The 15,535-nt window shown below is 34.5% G+C and overlaps 2 protein-coding genes across 9 annotated transcripts in view; one reads left to right on the top strand and one right to left on the bottom strand.

Annotated features, from left to right (window-relative positions):
* The window catches only part of MACROD2 (mono-ADP ribosylhydrolase 2), a 2,227,780-nt gene that overhangs the window by 406,507 nt on the left and 1,805,738 nt on the right, over window positions 1-15,535 (top strand). The gene's annotated exons all lie outside the window — the stretch shown is intronic.
* On the bottom strand, window positions 710-14,100 carry FLRT3 (fibronectin leucine rich transmembrane protein 3). 3 transcript variants are annotated; one of them, XM_037811781.1, is made up of 4 exons: window positions 13,900-13,919; window positions 11,057-11,202; window positions 5,118-5,882; window positions 710-4,222 (listed from the first exon to the last, which is right to left on the bottom strand). In XM_037811781.1, the coding sequence occupies exon 4, from the start codon at window positions 4,168-4,170 to the stop codon at window positions 2,218-2,220; it is 1,953 nt and encodes a 650-aa protein (XP_037667709.1). In that variant the 5' UTR covers window positions 4,171-4,222; window positions 5,118-5,882; window positions 11,057-11,202; window positions 13,900-13,919; the 3' UTR covers window positions 710-2,217. The 3 variants fall into 3 exon arrangements, with proteins under 3 accessions (XP_037667709.1, XP_037667708.1, XP_037667710.1); XM_037811780.1 differs by lacking the exon at window positions 11,057-11,202 and having other exon boundaries at window positions 13,900-14,100; XM_037811782.1 differs by lacking the exon at window positions 11,057-11,202 and having other exon boundaries at window positions 5,681-5,882; window positions 13,900-14,100.

The following is a 15,535-nucleotide window of genomic DNA, read 5'->3' as shown; positions in this document are numbered from 1 at the left end:
AGAAAATGATTCCTATATTTAATAGTAATCACATTTGTCTTTAAATTGTTCCTAGAAAACAGCTATGTTCCTTAAGAGGAAGTCAAAAAGAGGAAGTATTGGGAAACATTGAAGATGGCAAATGATTAATGAAGTTTCATAGTCAGTTGGAGATGTTTCTTGGTTAGCAGAGTAGTAGAAGCAGCAACATCTAACAATCCTCTGGAAACACATAGCAACGTTTTCTTCACCACAATAGTAGTAACTTACATCTTGTAGAACATTGTACAGTTTTCATGCACATCATCTCATTTTATCCTCACAACAACACTGGGAGGGTGGATGGTATTTTACAGATAAGGAAACTGAGCTAAAAGGAACAAGTAGTTGGTTTTTAAGTACATACGTAGTAACTGGTAGAGGTGAAATTTCAAATCCTGATGCCAACTCACACTACCAAAATGCTATTTTAAGAAATACTAGTTTTTTAAAGACCTCCTTAAAATATGTCAGTGAGGACAATGGCAGCAGTGTACATAGTGGGAAAAGTCATGAAACTACTGAATTTTTCCATCTATAGAGTAAATTAAAATAAAGTGCCCCACAGAACTGTTAGGAAAATAGATTTATGCATGAAACATTGAATTCTTTGAAGTAAAATGATACGAAAACTCAAGATATTGCTAATTTTCTTTTTATTTATAGCTAATTTTTATAGTTATACCTAGAAAAATACATGGGGTGCTTAGGACTAATGTGCTGGGCAATTTGCTACTTTAATGATAGTAATATAATCACGAAAAAGCAAACACAATTATTCTGTACTTTTTAAAAGTTTTATTCAGCAATAAGACTATAATTTTTCATATTTAAGGAAGTATGAAAAATTTGTTGAGTTTTAAAAGCTGAATACATGTAGCGTTGGATCAAGGCACATACAAGACTGGCCAAAGGGCGTACAATGCACTTTGGTTTCTTTGTTGAAATAATAATCATCATCATGGCAACAGAAAGGTGATGTGATTTTTAAACAAGTATTAGCTCACAATTCAGTAGGAAGCAAGGAAGAAATGTTACATTACAAGTTCATTATGTAATATCTGGAAAACTGTGACAGTAATGGGCAGTATTCTTGATCATTGTGAAAGTAAATTGAACATTTATGTACAGTGTGAAAACATTTTACACATACCAGATCTAAATTTGATTTCTAATATTTTTCTTTTAAATTCTCACCTTTTTACAGTACTACTTTCTCTGTATTGCAGAGGTGAATTGCTTATGGTTATGCTATCTTTTAAATAATTATATGTTTTCTTTTTGACATCCTTTATGATAAAAACATCATAAACACTACCAATTATGTGTTTAGAATTCACTTTTCAAAAATCAGGGTAGTATGAGTAAAACCAAAATGCAATTCTGGTATTTATGTTCATTACACTATGCAAGTCTTTATGTTTTTCTTAAGTACACATTTCCTCCCCTAACTTGGAAGCCCACTCATTCATATTTTGTGAAGTCTTTTATTCTCAAAGCTTTGTTAACAGTGACTCCAACAACAGACCTCACACTCCTTTTTATGCCAGCTCATGTAATAAGTTTAGAAGATAAGCTTGCTTTCTTAAGGATATCTAATTTGTCTAGAGCAAAAATGGAGATATGCAGCAAATTTGATATTGCCCATTACTTCACATATTTTGATTTATTGAATACCACTGAGATAATACAAATTTAATAGTTGGAACATTATTTCCTAACAGTTTTTGAAATTTAACTTTTCTCATTCAGCCAGCTTTTTTTCTTTACATTTTATTAATACCAAAGTGAAAAATGGCCTGTGCTTATACTACAAGGATCTCAAGTGAACGCAGTCCTGATTGTTCAACACAGCAAGAAAATTCACTTTCACAGTCAACAAGTCATCTTACTCAGTAGAACACAAAAGTAAATGGTTTGTAACTTCAATATTTGCAAGGAAAATACAGTACAAATTACTAAAAAATACTAAAATATAGAATTGTGTTCAGGCATTTCCACTACATCAATCGCAGCAGTAACCTGAAATTTGAAACTTTTAATAAAAAGTTCTTAAATATAAATTATATGGCAAATGTACAGTACATTGCTTTTTTTTTCCATCTCTTTTTCCAGTGTTTTGCAGTAGAACAGGGATCCTACCATCACCCCCCTTAGGTTTTAAAAAACCAAACAGAGTCTGCCACGAGTCCTTTAGCATCATGAGTGTGAGTGGTCTGAGTCTGGAATACCACTGTCTCTGTAGCTGCGGTTACTACTGCTTTCACTGTGATTATTTTTGTACAGATTCATTCCATTAGGAGGAAATATGGTATGTATTACAAACTCCTCCTTTGAGATGGGTTCATTGCTTATTGGTAACATCTGAAAAGAAGTCTCCCTGATTTCCAGGATGGAGTTGTCCTTCTTAGTGCCAGCTTCCGCATAGTCGTCCTTTCTTCTCCTCCCTTTGCTATATGCACAGTTCCTTGAGAAGAGCGATCCATTCCGGTGAACGTACCAGCATACTAAAGCAAGAAGGGCAATGGTCACCAGGGCCACAGCCCCACCGATGATGGCAGCCAAAGGTAAACTGGGATTTTTGTAAGGTTCTTTCTCTTGCTCTCGATTGAGGGTGGTTGTGGGGTTGTACATTCGAAGAGGTGCAGTTTCTGTCTCAATACAAACGGGCGTTTCATCATATAGGTGGAGGTTACTGGTTTCCATGGGAACCATGCATACACGATAGGGTGAATCAGGCTCCAGGGCTGTGACCAAGTATTCACTGCGATCCCCTGTTACGATAGTTTCTGTTATAGATCCAAATGCTGGGCTGTGTCCCAGTTTGAGCCAGCTGAGTCTTAAAGCAGTCATGGGTAGAGCAAGTTTCCAAGAGATATGAATTGTCTCAGAGGTGACAGATTTCACAGTAATTGTAATTGTTTTTCTTGCTGGACTCCCTGTGGTTCGCTGATCCTTAGTGAGCTTGGGGTTTTTAATGTCGGGTTGTTTAGTCACTGGAGCTGGCCACTGTCCTTGAGCAGGAGGATTCACTGTGTTGGGTATTATAGTGGTTATGTGAATGGTGCTTGCAACTCCACTGTCCTTACAATCAAACAGTTCCGCACTGAGGTCCTTGATTGCCATGCCCCGGACTTTTTCTGGGGCTTGGCACATGAGCCCGCGTACATTGACCTTCACAGGTAGTGATTGTAACCAGTCACGCACCCATTTCATCTTGCACCCACAATACCATGGATTGTTGCGAAGAATCAGTTGGGTTATATTTTCCAAATCATCAAAGATACCCTGAGGCAGATTACTTAGGTTATTATTGGACATATCAAGTCGATACAGCTGCCTTAGATAAGAAAAAGCATGTGGAGGCACCCGATTAATGTGGTTATCTTGAAGATAAAGCTTCCTCAGATTTGTGCCTGGAAGATTTACTGGTGCAGCAGTCAGGGAATTCCGTACCAGTGACAGTTCAGTCAAGTTGACTAGGTTGAAGAAAACTTTGTCACCTAAGCCATGGTTATTCAACAGGTTTCCATCTAAAACTAGGCGTTTTAGGCAAGTAAGACCTTGAAGGGATGGTGATGAAATAGTGGATATGCGATTATCATCCAAGCGTAGTTCTTCTATAGTCCTGGGCAAACCCCAGGGGATTGTACTAAGGTGGTTACGGGACAGGAAGAGCAGTCGGAGATAGTTGCTGTCTCGGAATGCTCCTTCTTCAATGCTAACAGCAGAGACCGAATTATCATCTAAATGTAATTCTTCCAGATAGGGAATTTTTGAAAGTGAATCATAAGTGATAGTCCTTATGTTATTTTCTTGCAAATGTAATTCTTTTACATACTTTGGGAGGTTGGTAGGAAATTCATCTAAACTATTGTGGTATAGGTATATTCTTTCTACTTTCAGCAAGTTTTTCAAATCTGAAGGAATCCCAGCATTGTTTATTTGGTTGTTCTGAAGGTAGAGAGTTGTAGCATCCTCTGGTATTCCTGTTGGAATGGACGTCAGAAAGCGATCATTGCAGTAAATGAAACCTGCATCACAGCGACACACTGATGGACAGGGTTTAGCCATGACTGGTAGAGGTGCCACTTGAAGGAACAACCCTATTTTAGTCCCGATGAGGAAGAGGCTCCAGGCTGGGCTGATCATGGTCAGCAGTGGTGAGGTCTTTACAGAAGGTAGCTTCCGTTATGTCAGAGCCCTAAAATGGATTGAGTAAGAAAAGACAGAAAACAGTCAGGCCAGCATACTGAAAACAGTATTTTAAAACAACCATCGGAACTAAAAGCATCTATAATCATTTTTAATACTGTAGAATTTTTTTGGTTGCTTATAGTGTACTCTTATCTAGCAATTAACACAATCTAGCAAAATACTAAAGAATTTTCATTATATTTGAGAGAGTAGCCAGTCACTGACCAAGCTAATCAGATTTCTAATTTTTCTTAATATTCACAGTGAATTGGCACTCATAGGAATATGATTTGTTATATTTAAAGATAATAAATGAACTGTTCTTAAAACCAAATTTTTATGTCTGCTTTTTATCAGGCAAAGGACAATACTGGTGTAGAAACATGTAGCAACCATCTGTTCTCTTACTAGTTATTCAGCCTCTTGAGATCCTGGATTCCAATTAGGCCAATAAGTTGCTCTGATTATTAATGCTATTTCTTTTTCTTTCATTACTAATATTAAACATTTTTAAAGAGACATTTCTAGAGTGAAAATGAAATGGAATCTTTTTCATCTACTGTAGGAAAGAGTTATATAACTAAAATATACAGCTAATCTAAGTAGAAAATTCAATCTCATATTAGAATATTTTTTCTTCTGTTCCTATTTTGTTATATGTCTCATACTACATAGTTTAAGGGCTTTATCCACATATTTCATTATATTCCATCTCATAACATGTTTTCATAATGCATTTATCAGTTCTTCAAGTTCTAATCCAAAATGATTCAGCTTTCCCCCTGGCTGGATAATTATAGATTTATACTGATCTATTGTGTAATATAGTCTCTTCTGCATTCTTAGATATTAGCCTTTATAATTTCAGGCATGAAAATAAAATACTTCAGTATTTTTCCTACCTTATTGAACGATGTGGGTAAATGTTGCGTGGATGAAAAAATCCAGTGCACAGATTATTATTTTCCTGGTGAGGGACTGAGACTTATAAACTCTTGTTTAGTCCTTGTAAATGTTCTTCACTGTTTATTCAAGTAATCCTATGCCGCACACACCTCCAGATCAGGCTTGCTGTTGTCAATGAACATTCCTGCTGTAGTTCAGCATGGTGGGCAAGCTCATTAAAGTGGGGACCAGAAACAATTCAGCTTCCTGTTACTATGTAGGACACATGGCTTCCTATGTATTTTTTTTTTTTTTTTTCCTTTCTGATAGTTTCTGTGTGAAGGTTCCTTTTGTGTAGCTTAATTCCCTTAGCGGAAATTGCCCTCTTTGAAATTCTTATTGGCTCTTCGGTGCAATGTGGTCAGAGATAGTAACTTCAGATCCTCATGAAGAAAGCCATTCATGATGCTAAGGCCTGTATAGTAATAGGTTTTTCAGTCGGATCCCCCCACCTTTATTCCCATCCAGGATTATCCAAAAATAAACTTTGTACAGTAGCTACATCCTGAGGTATGATTACCTGCTGTGAAATAGCTATTTCCAGCTTTTGCTTCTTGCTGCTCTCTCAGAATTTCTGATGCAGTCACGTTATTCAAGAACAGGCATTCTTTTTTAAGAGGTAAAGAAAACTTAATTCAAATATTCTTCATGAAAAAAAAGAGAGGCATATTAGGTTTTCTTTATATGACTCTTCCTTAAAATATACTGGGTTTGAGCATCTCCTGTGGAAGTAAAAGGTTGTAATGAACTATTAATAATGAACTTTAACATCCTGGAGAAATTTCTTAAAGATTTAACTTGAGTTCTTTCTTTAAGCAACACATTTTTTCATCACAGTAGTTGACTGAAAGATGACCTCTTTACTTTTATGCTCCCCATTTTACAATATAAATAAATTAGGAGCCAAAGTTGGAATTGTCACCAGATAATTTGTATTGTTAACTGGTTGTCATTGTCATTTTGAGTTAAACACAGGAGCAAAAGCAGTAAGACCTTCCTGCAGCTTTCAAATTCAGGCCAGTCTTTAAAAGTTCACTTTAAATCTTAGATAAAAAATGATAAAATTATTAAAAAGAAAAAAAATAACAAGTACATGTCAAATAGGTGAGCAAACACTTAAAAAGGATTTTTGACTGAAATGCCATTGTAGAAATTTCTGAACATGGTTTTTCAAAGTCATATAATTAAAGAGTTGAAGAGTTTTCTTTAGAAGCCTTTCTTTTGATTTGCTCAGTGTTGGATTCTGCCTGCAGGCCTCAATTTTCCCAGTTGTAAAATGTGAAAACCATCACCTTCCTCCTTAGAGGTGTTTCTGACCACTAATTGGTAATCTTGAAATTTAGGCAGTCAGATATTCTTGGCCAAAAGGTGGCATAGGATTTCAAGTCATAATTAGTTTTTCAAGAGAGTATAATTTTAATTTTCTTGTAGTAAATTTAACTTGAACAATTTGTATTTGGAATAGAAAGGACATTATTCCAATCTACCTCTTTGTAATGTCCATTTAGAAAGCATGTTAAAACATGATGGGGCATTTCTTTCTATAGTGAAATGTGAACACACCAATTTCCAATACCTGTATTTTTCATTTCTGAAAGAAGACTAAGGGGATCAGTGATTTTAATGATGACCGCTTTGGCCATTATCTAATATGCATGAAGACTTTTTTGGGGGTTGTGGATGGTAGGTAGGACCAGCATTTGTTAGATAGTCACCCACTTTAGGTGTTTTCTGTACATGTAGGGACATTTTGAGTATCATGGAAATATTTGACCTTGAAATTCAGAACTAAGTTAGTAGCAATTTGCTTCTTCCCCAACAATTAGCTGGCATTCAACAAGGATAGCATCTGCTCCAGAATTCAAACACTGTAGTGAAGGTATGTTAAACAAGGCCAGAATTTGTGTTTCTGGTTCTCTTTGAAAATTTAGTTTCTTTTAGTTTGCCAATATATACCAGCACTGTCATAGACTTAGGTTAACTGCATTAACAGAAGAAAACAAAAAATATTGCAGATGCATTTAAATTTTTATTTAGATATCTTGAAGCAAAAATAGCAGTAGCAGATGGATAAAATAATCCCTAGTGAATATTGCAAAGTGCCCACAGAAGAAAGTTTAAATGATTTATTGTTTAATGTGAGGTTTTACTGTGATGCCTTTGGGGCTTTCCTTGTTATTATTGAATTTCAGTAAGTATATTTTCTTGAAAACTGCCTTCTTAGTGTGTGAAACTGGAAAACCAAGCTGTTAAAATAATAATGACAAAGTTACTTTTAAAATTTTCTGCTGTAAATGTTTTCTAGTCTTGAAAATTATTCAGCCTATAAAATAATTTGGTTAATTTAAGCTTAGAAAACAATTACTTTTGTTAAATTGCATTAGAAACTAATAAAAAAAATTATGAAATAACAAGTGAGAGCTTGCTTAAAATGTAACCAACATTAAGTAATTTCTCATATTCTAGGAATATCCATGAGGCAGGATACACTTTCAAGTTGATTTGATGAATCTGCTGAATGAGGATTTAAAAATTGTTGATTTTTCCCCAAGTCAAGTCAGACTACAGTGTTACCAAAATGATAACCATAATGATAACCAGAGATAAAATATAACTGCCTTTTAGCTTGTGTCTGAACTATAAATATTTCTCCAAATCAGACTCGATAATATGTATTGATTTTCACATTTTTAACCCAGAAAAAGAAAAGACAGTCTAAATTGGCGTGGAAAAGAAGGAAGATTAATTTGTTCATTTTTCCTATTTCACATTTGTTAAACTGCTTTCTTTGCTCTGTTTAATATGCAAACTCACATTTGCCATTAATACGATAGTGGTAATAATGTGGGATTAACAGAAAGCATTAAAACTCATCAATTTTTTCGAAAATGTTCTCTTCTCCATAAATTGCATCAAAACAAAAGTTAAAATTTAAACAGGAGACTGTTTCAGAATTGAGGATTCCGCTTATAGTTCCTCTTACATTCCCCTTAAGGTCAAAACAGTTCAATTCATGTTTGATTGTATTTCATTTCTTCTCCTTCCCTTCTTTTATATTTGAAACCATAGTGCAATATGCTTCCTTTCTTTTCTTTCTTTTTTTGGTCATATTAAAGGCTATAATGATGTGACCACTGAAAATTAGCAATCCTGCCCTGGTGCTTAGACTTCCCCCTTTCTCCCTTTCTGAACTGGCTCTACATCTTCATGAACATAAAGACATTGTAGTTGCAGGTGAATGATGAAGAGAAAAATGACCCCCACTAGCATGGACACTGTGTCCAGGCTTCCACAACATTGACTTCAGAGACTTTACGTCTGCAGGAGTTTAAAAGAGGCCATTACTTCTAAACAAGAAAGGATCGATTTTCTTTTAGAAAAATATTCTTAATGGGGAAAAACATAAATGGAAGCCTGGTTATTTAATGGAATGTTTTAAAATTATTTTTTAATGAAATCACGACTTGAGTGTATAACAGTTTAAACTGTAGCAAGAAGAAGAAAATTGTAGTCACCTCATGGGTAAATCAAATTTTTAATAGAGATCTTTCTATTCAGTTTCTTTTTAAAATAAAAGTTGTGGGGTGTGTTTTGTTTTGTTTTGTTTTGCATTTATAATGCAATCATCAGTCTGTGAAAAGCCTCCAATTTATTTCATGATATACCTAAGAAAATGTATAAATAAGGATTTTGAAATACTTTAGGAAAATTAGTCTAATTTAAGAAGTTGTATCTGATTTGGGAAACTAATATTTAAGTAAAATCAAGAACTGAAGACAATCTACATGTTTATGATTCTTTCTCTGCTACTACAATATTTTGGAGGTGAGAATGTTTGAGATGAGAAGGTATTTCTCATGTTTTTAAAATAATACTTAGATTAAGATGAAGTTATAGGATGGTGGTGCCAACTTCCTATATCCATTATTTACTACCTTTTTAAAAATTAATTTTGATTTCACTTGATAATTGCTCATTTTTTTTAAAACCTTAAAATGAGTATAGGGCTTTGAGATTTTAGTTTCCTTTTAATGATTTGCCTCATGGTAATGATCTTTTAATACTGGGAAGTTTGAAATATTAAATCTAAAAATAGATTGGCATGTATAACTTTCAATCCAGATTAATTACATTATTATTTTGAGTATAACCTTGAGGTTGAAGAAAACAGATGCTTAATCAAATCTATCCAAGTTTGTGACTATTTATAAGTAAATTGGAATTTAGGCAATCCTAATCTAGTCTTATGAAAGTAATCTATATATGAAGGCTTAAATTGCTGATAGAAAGCTCAAGGCAATGATCAAACTGTGAATGCTAAGTCTTTGCAAAAGCAAATGATATTTCAAAAAAACTACATATATGGTTAAACTGAAAACTGGAGTACATCAAGTTAGTTGATAGTGACAGCAAAATGCTTTCTAAGCAGCCTGTCTGGTAGTTAAATTTTCCACGATCATCAGATTTCAGGAAAGTTCCAATTCTTTTGTTTAATGCCAGAGAAGCAGAAGGACCTCTAACTCTCCTCTCGAGAGTCATGAAGTCTGAAGGGTTTGCTGAGAGGCAGAGAAGCAAGTGTGCCTTTTCATACTTGGTTTTATTCAGACTATTTTTGAGCCTGAAGAGGGTTTTGTTTCATTTATGGAGAACAGGGGATAAAAGTTGCAAAGTAAATGATTTTTTGCTATCTCCTTTTATATTTCTGGTTGTTTTTCCCCGGCAGGTTTGTGATAAGTGAATCTAATTCTGCTTCAATTATTTTGTTTGTAAAGTTAAAGCAAGCATCTTTAAAACAAAAATGCAAACTAGGCTGTTATCTTTCATCATAGTGAATACGGTTTCCTTTTATGACATTAAACCAGACTAAATGAATTAGAAAACCAAGACTTTTAAGAATGTGTAAGATATTAGTTTAGGGAGTGGTAGAGGTGAGGAGAGATCTGCAGAAAGGGAGGCCATGCTTTAAGTTTGTGCTGACTTTTGAGCAATTGCAGTGAAAAGAATGCTTACTTTTATTAAACCACAAACATTTTCCTATTGCAAACTTGACATTTTTATTTCACTGTATGAGTTCAATTTGGTTAGTGGGCTTTATATTAAATATGTAGTTCAACAAATATGTATTTGGGTATCCTGTGTGCCACACTCTGTGCTAGTTGGTGAATACACCTAAAATCATCAAACATTGTGTTTTTCATGTCAGAATAGAGTATTATTGATTCAAACCAGATGAAGAACAAAATCAACAACACATAAATTGATCAATCCAGTCTAGTGGCACACTTTAAAAATGGTTTTTAATCAAAGATAGTCTGAGGGTTTTCTTTCCAAAGTTGTCAAGGTAACTAGTGCACATGTAAAGTGTAAGAATAAAGAACAAAAGCTGTCGTTGTCTCATCAAGTGAGAGCAATTTCTCCCTCCTCGCATTTAGGCAAACTAATACCTGGAGAGAGAGGTCTTTTTATATATTCCTGACAGTTAATTTAGAGAGTAGGAGAGATTATGCATCTGCAAAACAAATGAAACTTGCTATTGCTTAAACTATATTTCCTTATTTTTACTTAAAATTTGTTTTCTTTGGAGTTTTTCTCAATACAATATAGAAATGGATTTCAAAACTATATTTTCATTTAAATGTTGACCAAATTTAGTGAAGTTTATCTGCATTTTGAAACTAGAAAATGTTTTCTGAAATGCTTACTACACCTATTTTGGTTCTCAAGAGGAAAAAGGATTTTTCTGGAAGACATTTAAAAATCATCTGTTAGCAAGCAGTTTGTTGATTTTTAATAAATTTTTCAAATGGTAGAATGTTGGAAGGAGCTGGGAAACATTCCTTTTTGTGCTCTGAAAAGAAAATGCAGTTTTGAGGACTAATATTGCTGAGAGATTTACCGTAGAGTTTTTGCCCACTGGGGGGTGGTACACTCTACCAGAACGCTGCTTTCAGGAGCCGCGAGTCAGATGTTGGTCGCTGCCGGCCAGTTTTTCTCCGGTTTAATTACCACAAAGCCTCCCGTTGAGAAGAACAGTAAAAGCCTCTGGGGCAAAAGGGAGGGTGGGGGTGGGTGTGGGGGGTGGGAGGGAAAGGGGAAGAGGGTAAAAGGATGGAAGAAATTTCAGCCTTTGACAAATTTACTGAATCTTTTTTCCCCTCATTGACTTCATTTATGGTGATCTTAATTTGACTTTAAAAAATTACTTACAATGCTTTTTAAATAAGCTGGTTTGAATAAAAGATATTTAAAGGGGGTTTGTACCAAATTTTTAAGTTAGCTCCGACTCTTGCCATTAATCACATTCTTTGTTACATAGCCTACCCACTTTAAAGAAAAGGGGAAAAGTTGGGGTCCTCTGTAATGGCAACTCTAAACCAAATAATTTTTAAATGACTATATTTAATTTAATATTGGTATGAATACTGGCATATCAAAAATAGAAAGCAAGAAAGGAGAAACATAATGTTAAGACAAGGCAAGTTGTCTGCTACTGATCTTTGTAGGGTTTTAAATTGTTTAAAATAATCCAGAAAGAGAAGGAAGCCTTAGAGTACTTGGCCAAGAAAAGCACAGACAAATCTCTCCGCAGTGCACTTGCATGTTTAAAGCTGATAATTGTATTTTTCATCTGGAGATACTGAATGTTCATTAGGGTCTTGTGTCCCTAGGCAGGAGATGCTGAGCATAATTGGAGTTTCTATTTGATTGGGCAGTATAGTCCAGAAAAGAAACTGGGGTAAAGATAATTAATAGCTTGCTAACAAAGTCTGACAGCCACAAGATTTCAACCAAATTTATTTCACACTGCTTCATTTAGCTCTGAAAAAGTTTTGATAGAATTGGAGGCTCCTTAATTAACACTTGAAAGCAAAAGAAATATACCTTCTATTTTTCTGCCACATACAGTTATGACAGATTTTCTAACTGTTTTTCTCTCTTTGTAAAAACTTTACATGCTGCCCAATTATGTATTTCACAAATATTAATGTTTAGGAATGTTTAATTGGACAGTTTGAACCTAACCATAATTGATTTTTAAAGGGAGGGTACTAGTGCAGAGAAATGAAAAGAAAACAATTATTAACTGATAGATAGTAATGCAGAATACAATATTAATTAATTCATTTTTTTTCATTCACTAATATCCTTGGTCTTTCTTGGATTTGATGTGCTTTGGTGGTGCTCTATTTAAAAAAATATTAAATTTTAATTTTCCTAGTTAAATGCATGCAATCACATTTTTTAAACCCTGCTTTTTATTTCAGGTTAATAAATATATGCGTGTGTTTGTGTATATGTGTGTATGTAACATATTATAAAATTTATTGTGGAAATTTTAAAGCATGATTTCTTTCTTTACTCATTTCAAAAGAGATGAGACTCAGTCATCTGTCACTTTGGTGCAGGCATAAGTGATTCTACCTGAAAACAGACAGATTCATTCTTTATGTTTATGCCGATCAGGATTTTCTTATGCAGTTAAGGGGTGAATGAAAGACATATCTACCACTGAAGCACTTCTCTAGTGCCTTTATTGATGTTATTTCCTGCTAATAAAATAACAAATGTTCATTTTGAATCAGATAGATTTATTAAGAAAATTTTAAATAGCTACTTGGCTAAAACCATTAGAAAATTTGGTTCCATAACAGATAGATATCAAAGATTTTTTTTTATTCTAAAAAATAAAAGAAATTAAAAACCAACCCTCTAGATGTTGAGAAAATATGGGCCTGGTGTACTCTTTACCTCTATGCAACCATTTTGTTTCAGATATAATTCACTGGAAAAATTTTTTTGAAAAGATAAATTTAACTACTTTTGGAAAGCTATGTAGTATAAATGTATTTCTTCCAATATAAGATTTTCCTATTACAAGTTGAAAGTGAATGGATACTTTGCATATCCCATTTGATTAGGTCTCTACTCATTTATTAATTTTTTCCTTGCCATCCCGAACTCAATGCATACATCAGGCTTAGCTTCCAGGCCGAGCTTTGTTAGTTTTTCTGAGTGACTTTGCCAATTACTATGCTAGTCACATACTACACTTGCCCAAGCAATGGATTTTGGCATTCTACTGGAGAGGGAATATGGTTTGGAAGAAATTCTCCCCCTCCTCTTGGTCAAATTCACTAGTTTAGATTTGCAAGCCCGAAATGCTGGAAGCAGCTCTAGCAGGATAGCAGTGCAAGCTTTAAAATCTAGGTGTAGCTGTTAATCCTTTACTGAGGCACATAAGTCTCCAGGAGTAGCTCGGCTAGCTGTGAGCAAGATGTATGCTTTTCATGTACTGCGTACTCATGGGCTGAGGGATTATTGATTTTCTTTCACGGTTGTTAAAACAGCGATTGTGATCATACCACACATACAGTACACCCCAAGTTAGCAAGACCTTTTGCTTTCCTATTTGTGAAAAATCTGTCTGGAATTCTTTAATATTTAACATTTGAGTTTCCAGCTTGCTGTTTTCCATAACTCTTTTCAAACGGTAGCTACTCAAGAAGAAAATAGTCATTTATTTAAAAAAAAATAAAAGAAGGTTTTAAGAAACTTCTTGCATCTGGACATATAGTCAAATTTTTTCCTTGCTGCTTGCACGCACATATATTGCTTGTACTGGTGACAGAGCAAACGTTCCTATTTGGATGCCTCATGGTACCAAGTCATTTCTTTCTAGAGAAGTAACTAAGCAAACTTTCTGGGACAATCAAAAGGAAAAACATAGAAAACACTTACCAGGAAGACGAGCAAAAGCAATCCTATATATACTGCCGCTATGGCTGTGATTCCATTGACTGTGAACTGGAGTATTAACCCTCCCCCCTCTCCCAAGCGCCGCGTCCAGTCCACACAAAGCCAACAGCAGCTGCAGGCTGAGCTTGTCCTGCTTCGGATCACTCCTATACTGAGGAGTGAGCGGCAGAGAGCATTCCAGTTTACTGCACACAGCCCACCTCCAAGTCTGAAGTTAAAGCTTCACCTCGCAGTGGTTGATGATGGGGGTGATGTCATAAATGGGCAGGACTTAGCCAAGCTCTTGTTCAGTGAGGTAAAAGGATAATCAGACAGATGAGCTTTGCAAACGCTAGAGGGTGTGAGAGAAGTCGAAATGAGGCGCTCTGCCTGACAAGGCTAGGATGCCATTTGGTTTGTACGCAGCCCTTTGGAATCTCAACATTTTCTAAAGTTTACTACAATGAGGTAGTGGTGGCATGCTTATAGAAAGTAAGCAGTTTAGAAGGATATTTCTAACATTGCAATAGAAAAACACAGGTTCCTTTTATTAAGTTAACTGTATAGTATAGAAGTTAGCCAAAATCAGATTGTTTCCATTATTGACTAGTTACAATAATAGTATAGTTGTGAAAGTTGATTACCAATGTCCCCAGCTGTGAATACTGATTTGACAAATAAGTAGAAAGCAGGACAAGTAAATAACTGAATCATATAGAAGGGAAAAAGGAATGGCAAAAGATAAAAATTTGTAATAAATCATCCCTTCTCCTGGAGGTAATAAGTTATTGTTCTATATGTTTTAGGAAATGAAAATACATTTCATATACTCCTGCTATTTGTCTGTCTCCTTTAGAACATAGTAGATAGTAGATTATCCATATTTATTAAGGATCAAAAAATAAATAAAAAGTTTTAGAAAAAATAGACTATTTCCCTTTCTGATATGTTGTTGCTGCTCTGAACAATAGATTTAAACCTCCTAGGAAGAAAAAAATCTTTCAGGGGTTATTTTACTTGGATTAGAATTATTTTATTTTAATGTAAATATATGAATAAATACTGGGCAATTACAAGACATGGAGGTTATAAATTGATGTGTCTAACAGAATGATAGGCTTTGTTTTCAATTATGATTTTCATAGACTGTGATTTCTGCTTTTTGGTCAAAAATGTATTTGGGCCCATATGTTTTCCTCTAAATAGGTGCATTTCACTTTTTAATGTTGCTGGAAAGAACCAGAGAAAATATTTTGCTTTTATATTTACCAGGAGGGAAATTCTTTTAAATTAATGTCTTTATTTGTTTTATTCTTAGAGGTTCACAACATTTCCCTTTGTCCTTTCTAAAAGTTTCTTTGAATGTTTGTTTTCGAAAGATGCAAGATAATTGTCTTTCCCAGGAGTATTTAATTATGTTCTCTTCATTACCTTCATTTAGTTTATCTATTTATATGCTTTTTTGATAACAGTTTGATCTTCTGAGTTCCCTTACAAGAATGTGTGGTATCAGAGTAGAAGGTGAACTCTTGATAAGAGGTATATTGACCCCTGTTGCTCTATAATTGCACTTTTGCTGGTCTCAGAGGACAGACACGTTAAATCCAGGAGTTTTGTTTTTGTTTTTTTTTTTTTTTTT

Source organism: Choloepus didactylus, chromosome 19, assembly GCF_015220235.1.
Source record: "Choloepus didactylus isolate mChoDid1 chromosome 19, mChoDid1.pri, whole genome shotgun sequence".
In the NCBI taxonomy this organism is placed as follows: Eukaryota; Metazoa; Chordata; class Mammalia; order Pilosa; family Megalonychidae; genus Choloepus; species Choloepus didactylus.
Note: the sequence above shows the minus strand (reverse complement) of the source record. Positions and strands in the feature narration are given on the sequence as shown.

Coding starts and splice junctions, on each gene's coding strand:
- FLRT3 (XM_037811780.1), bottom strand. CDS start 4,170: ATGATCAGCCCAGCCTGGAGCCTCTTCCTCATCGGGACTAAAATAGGG.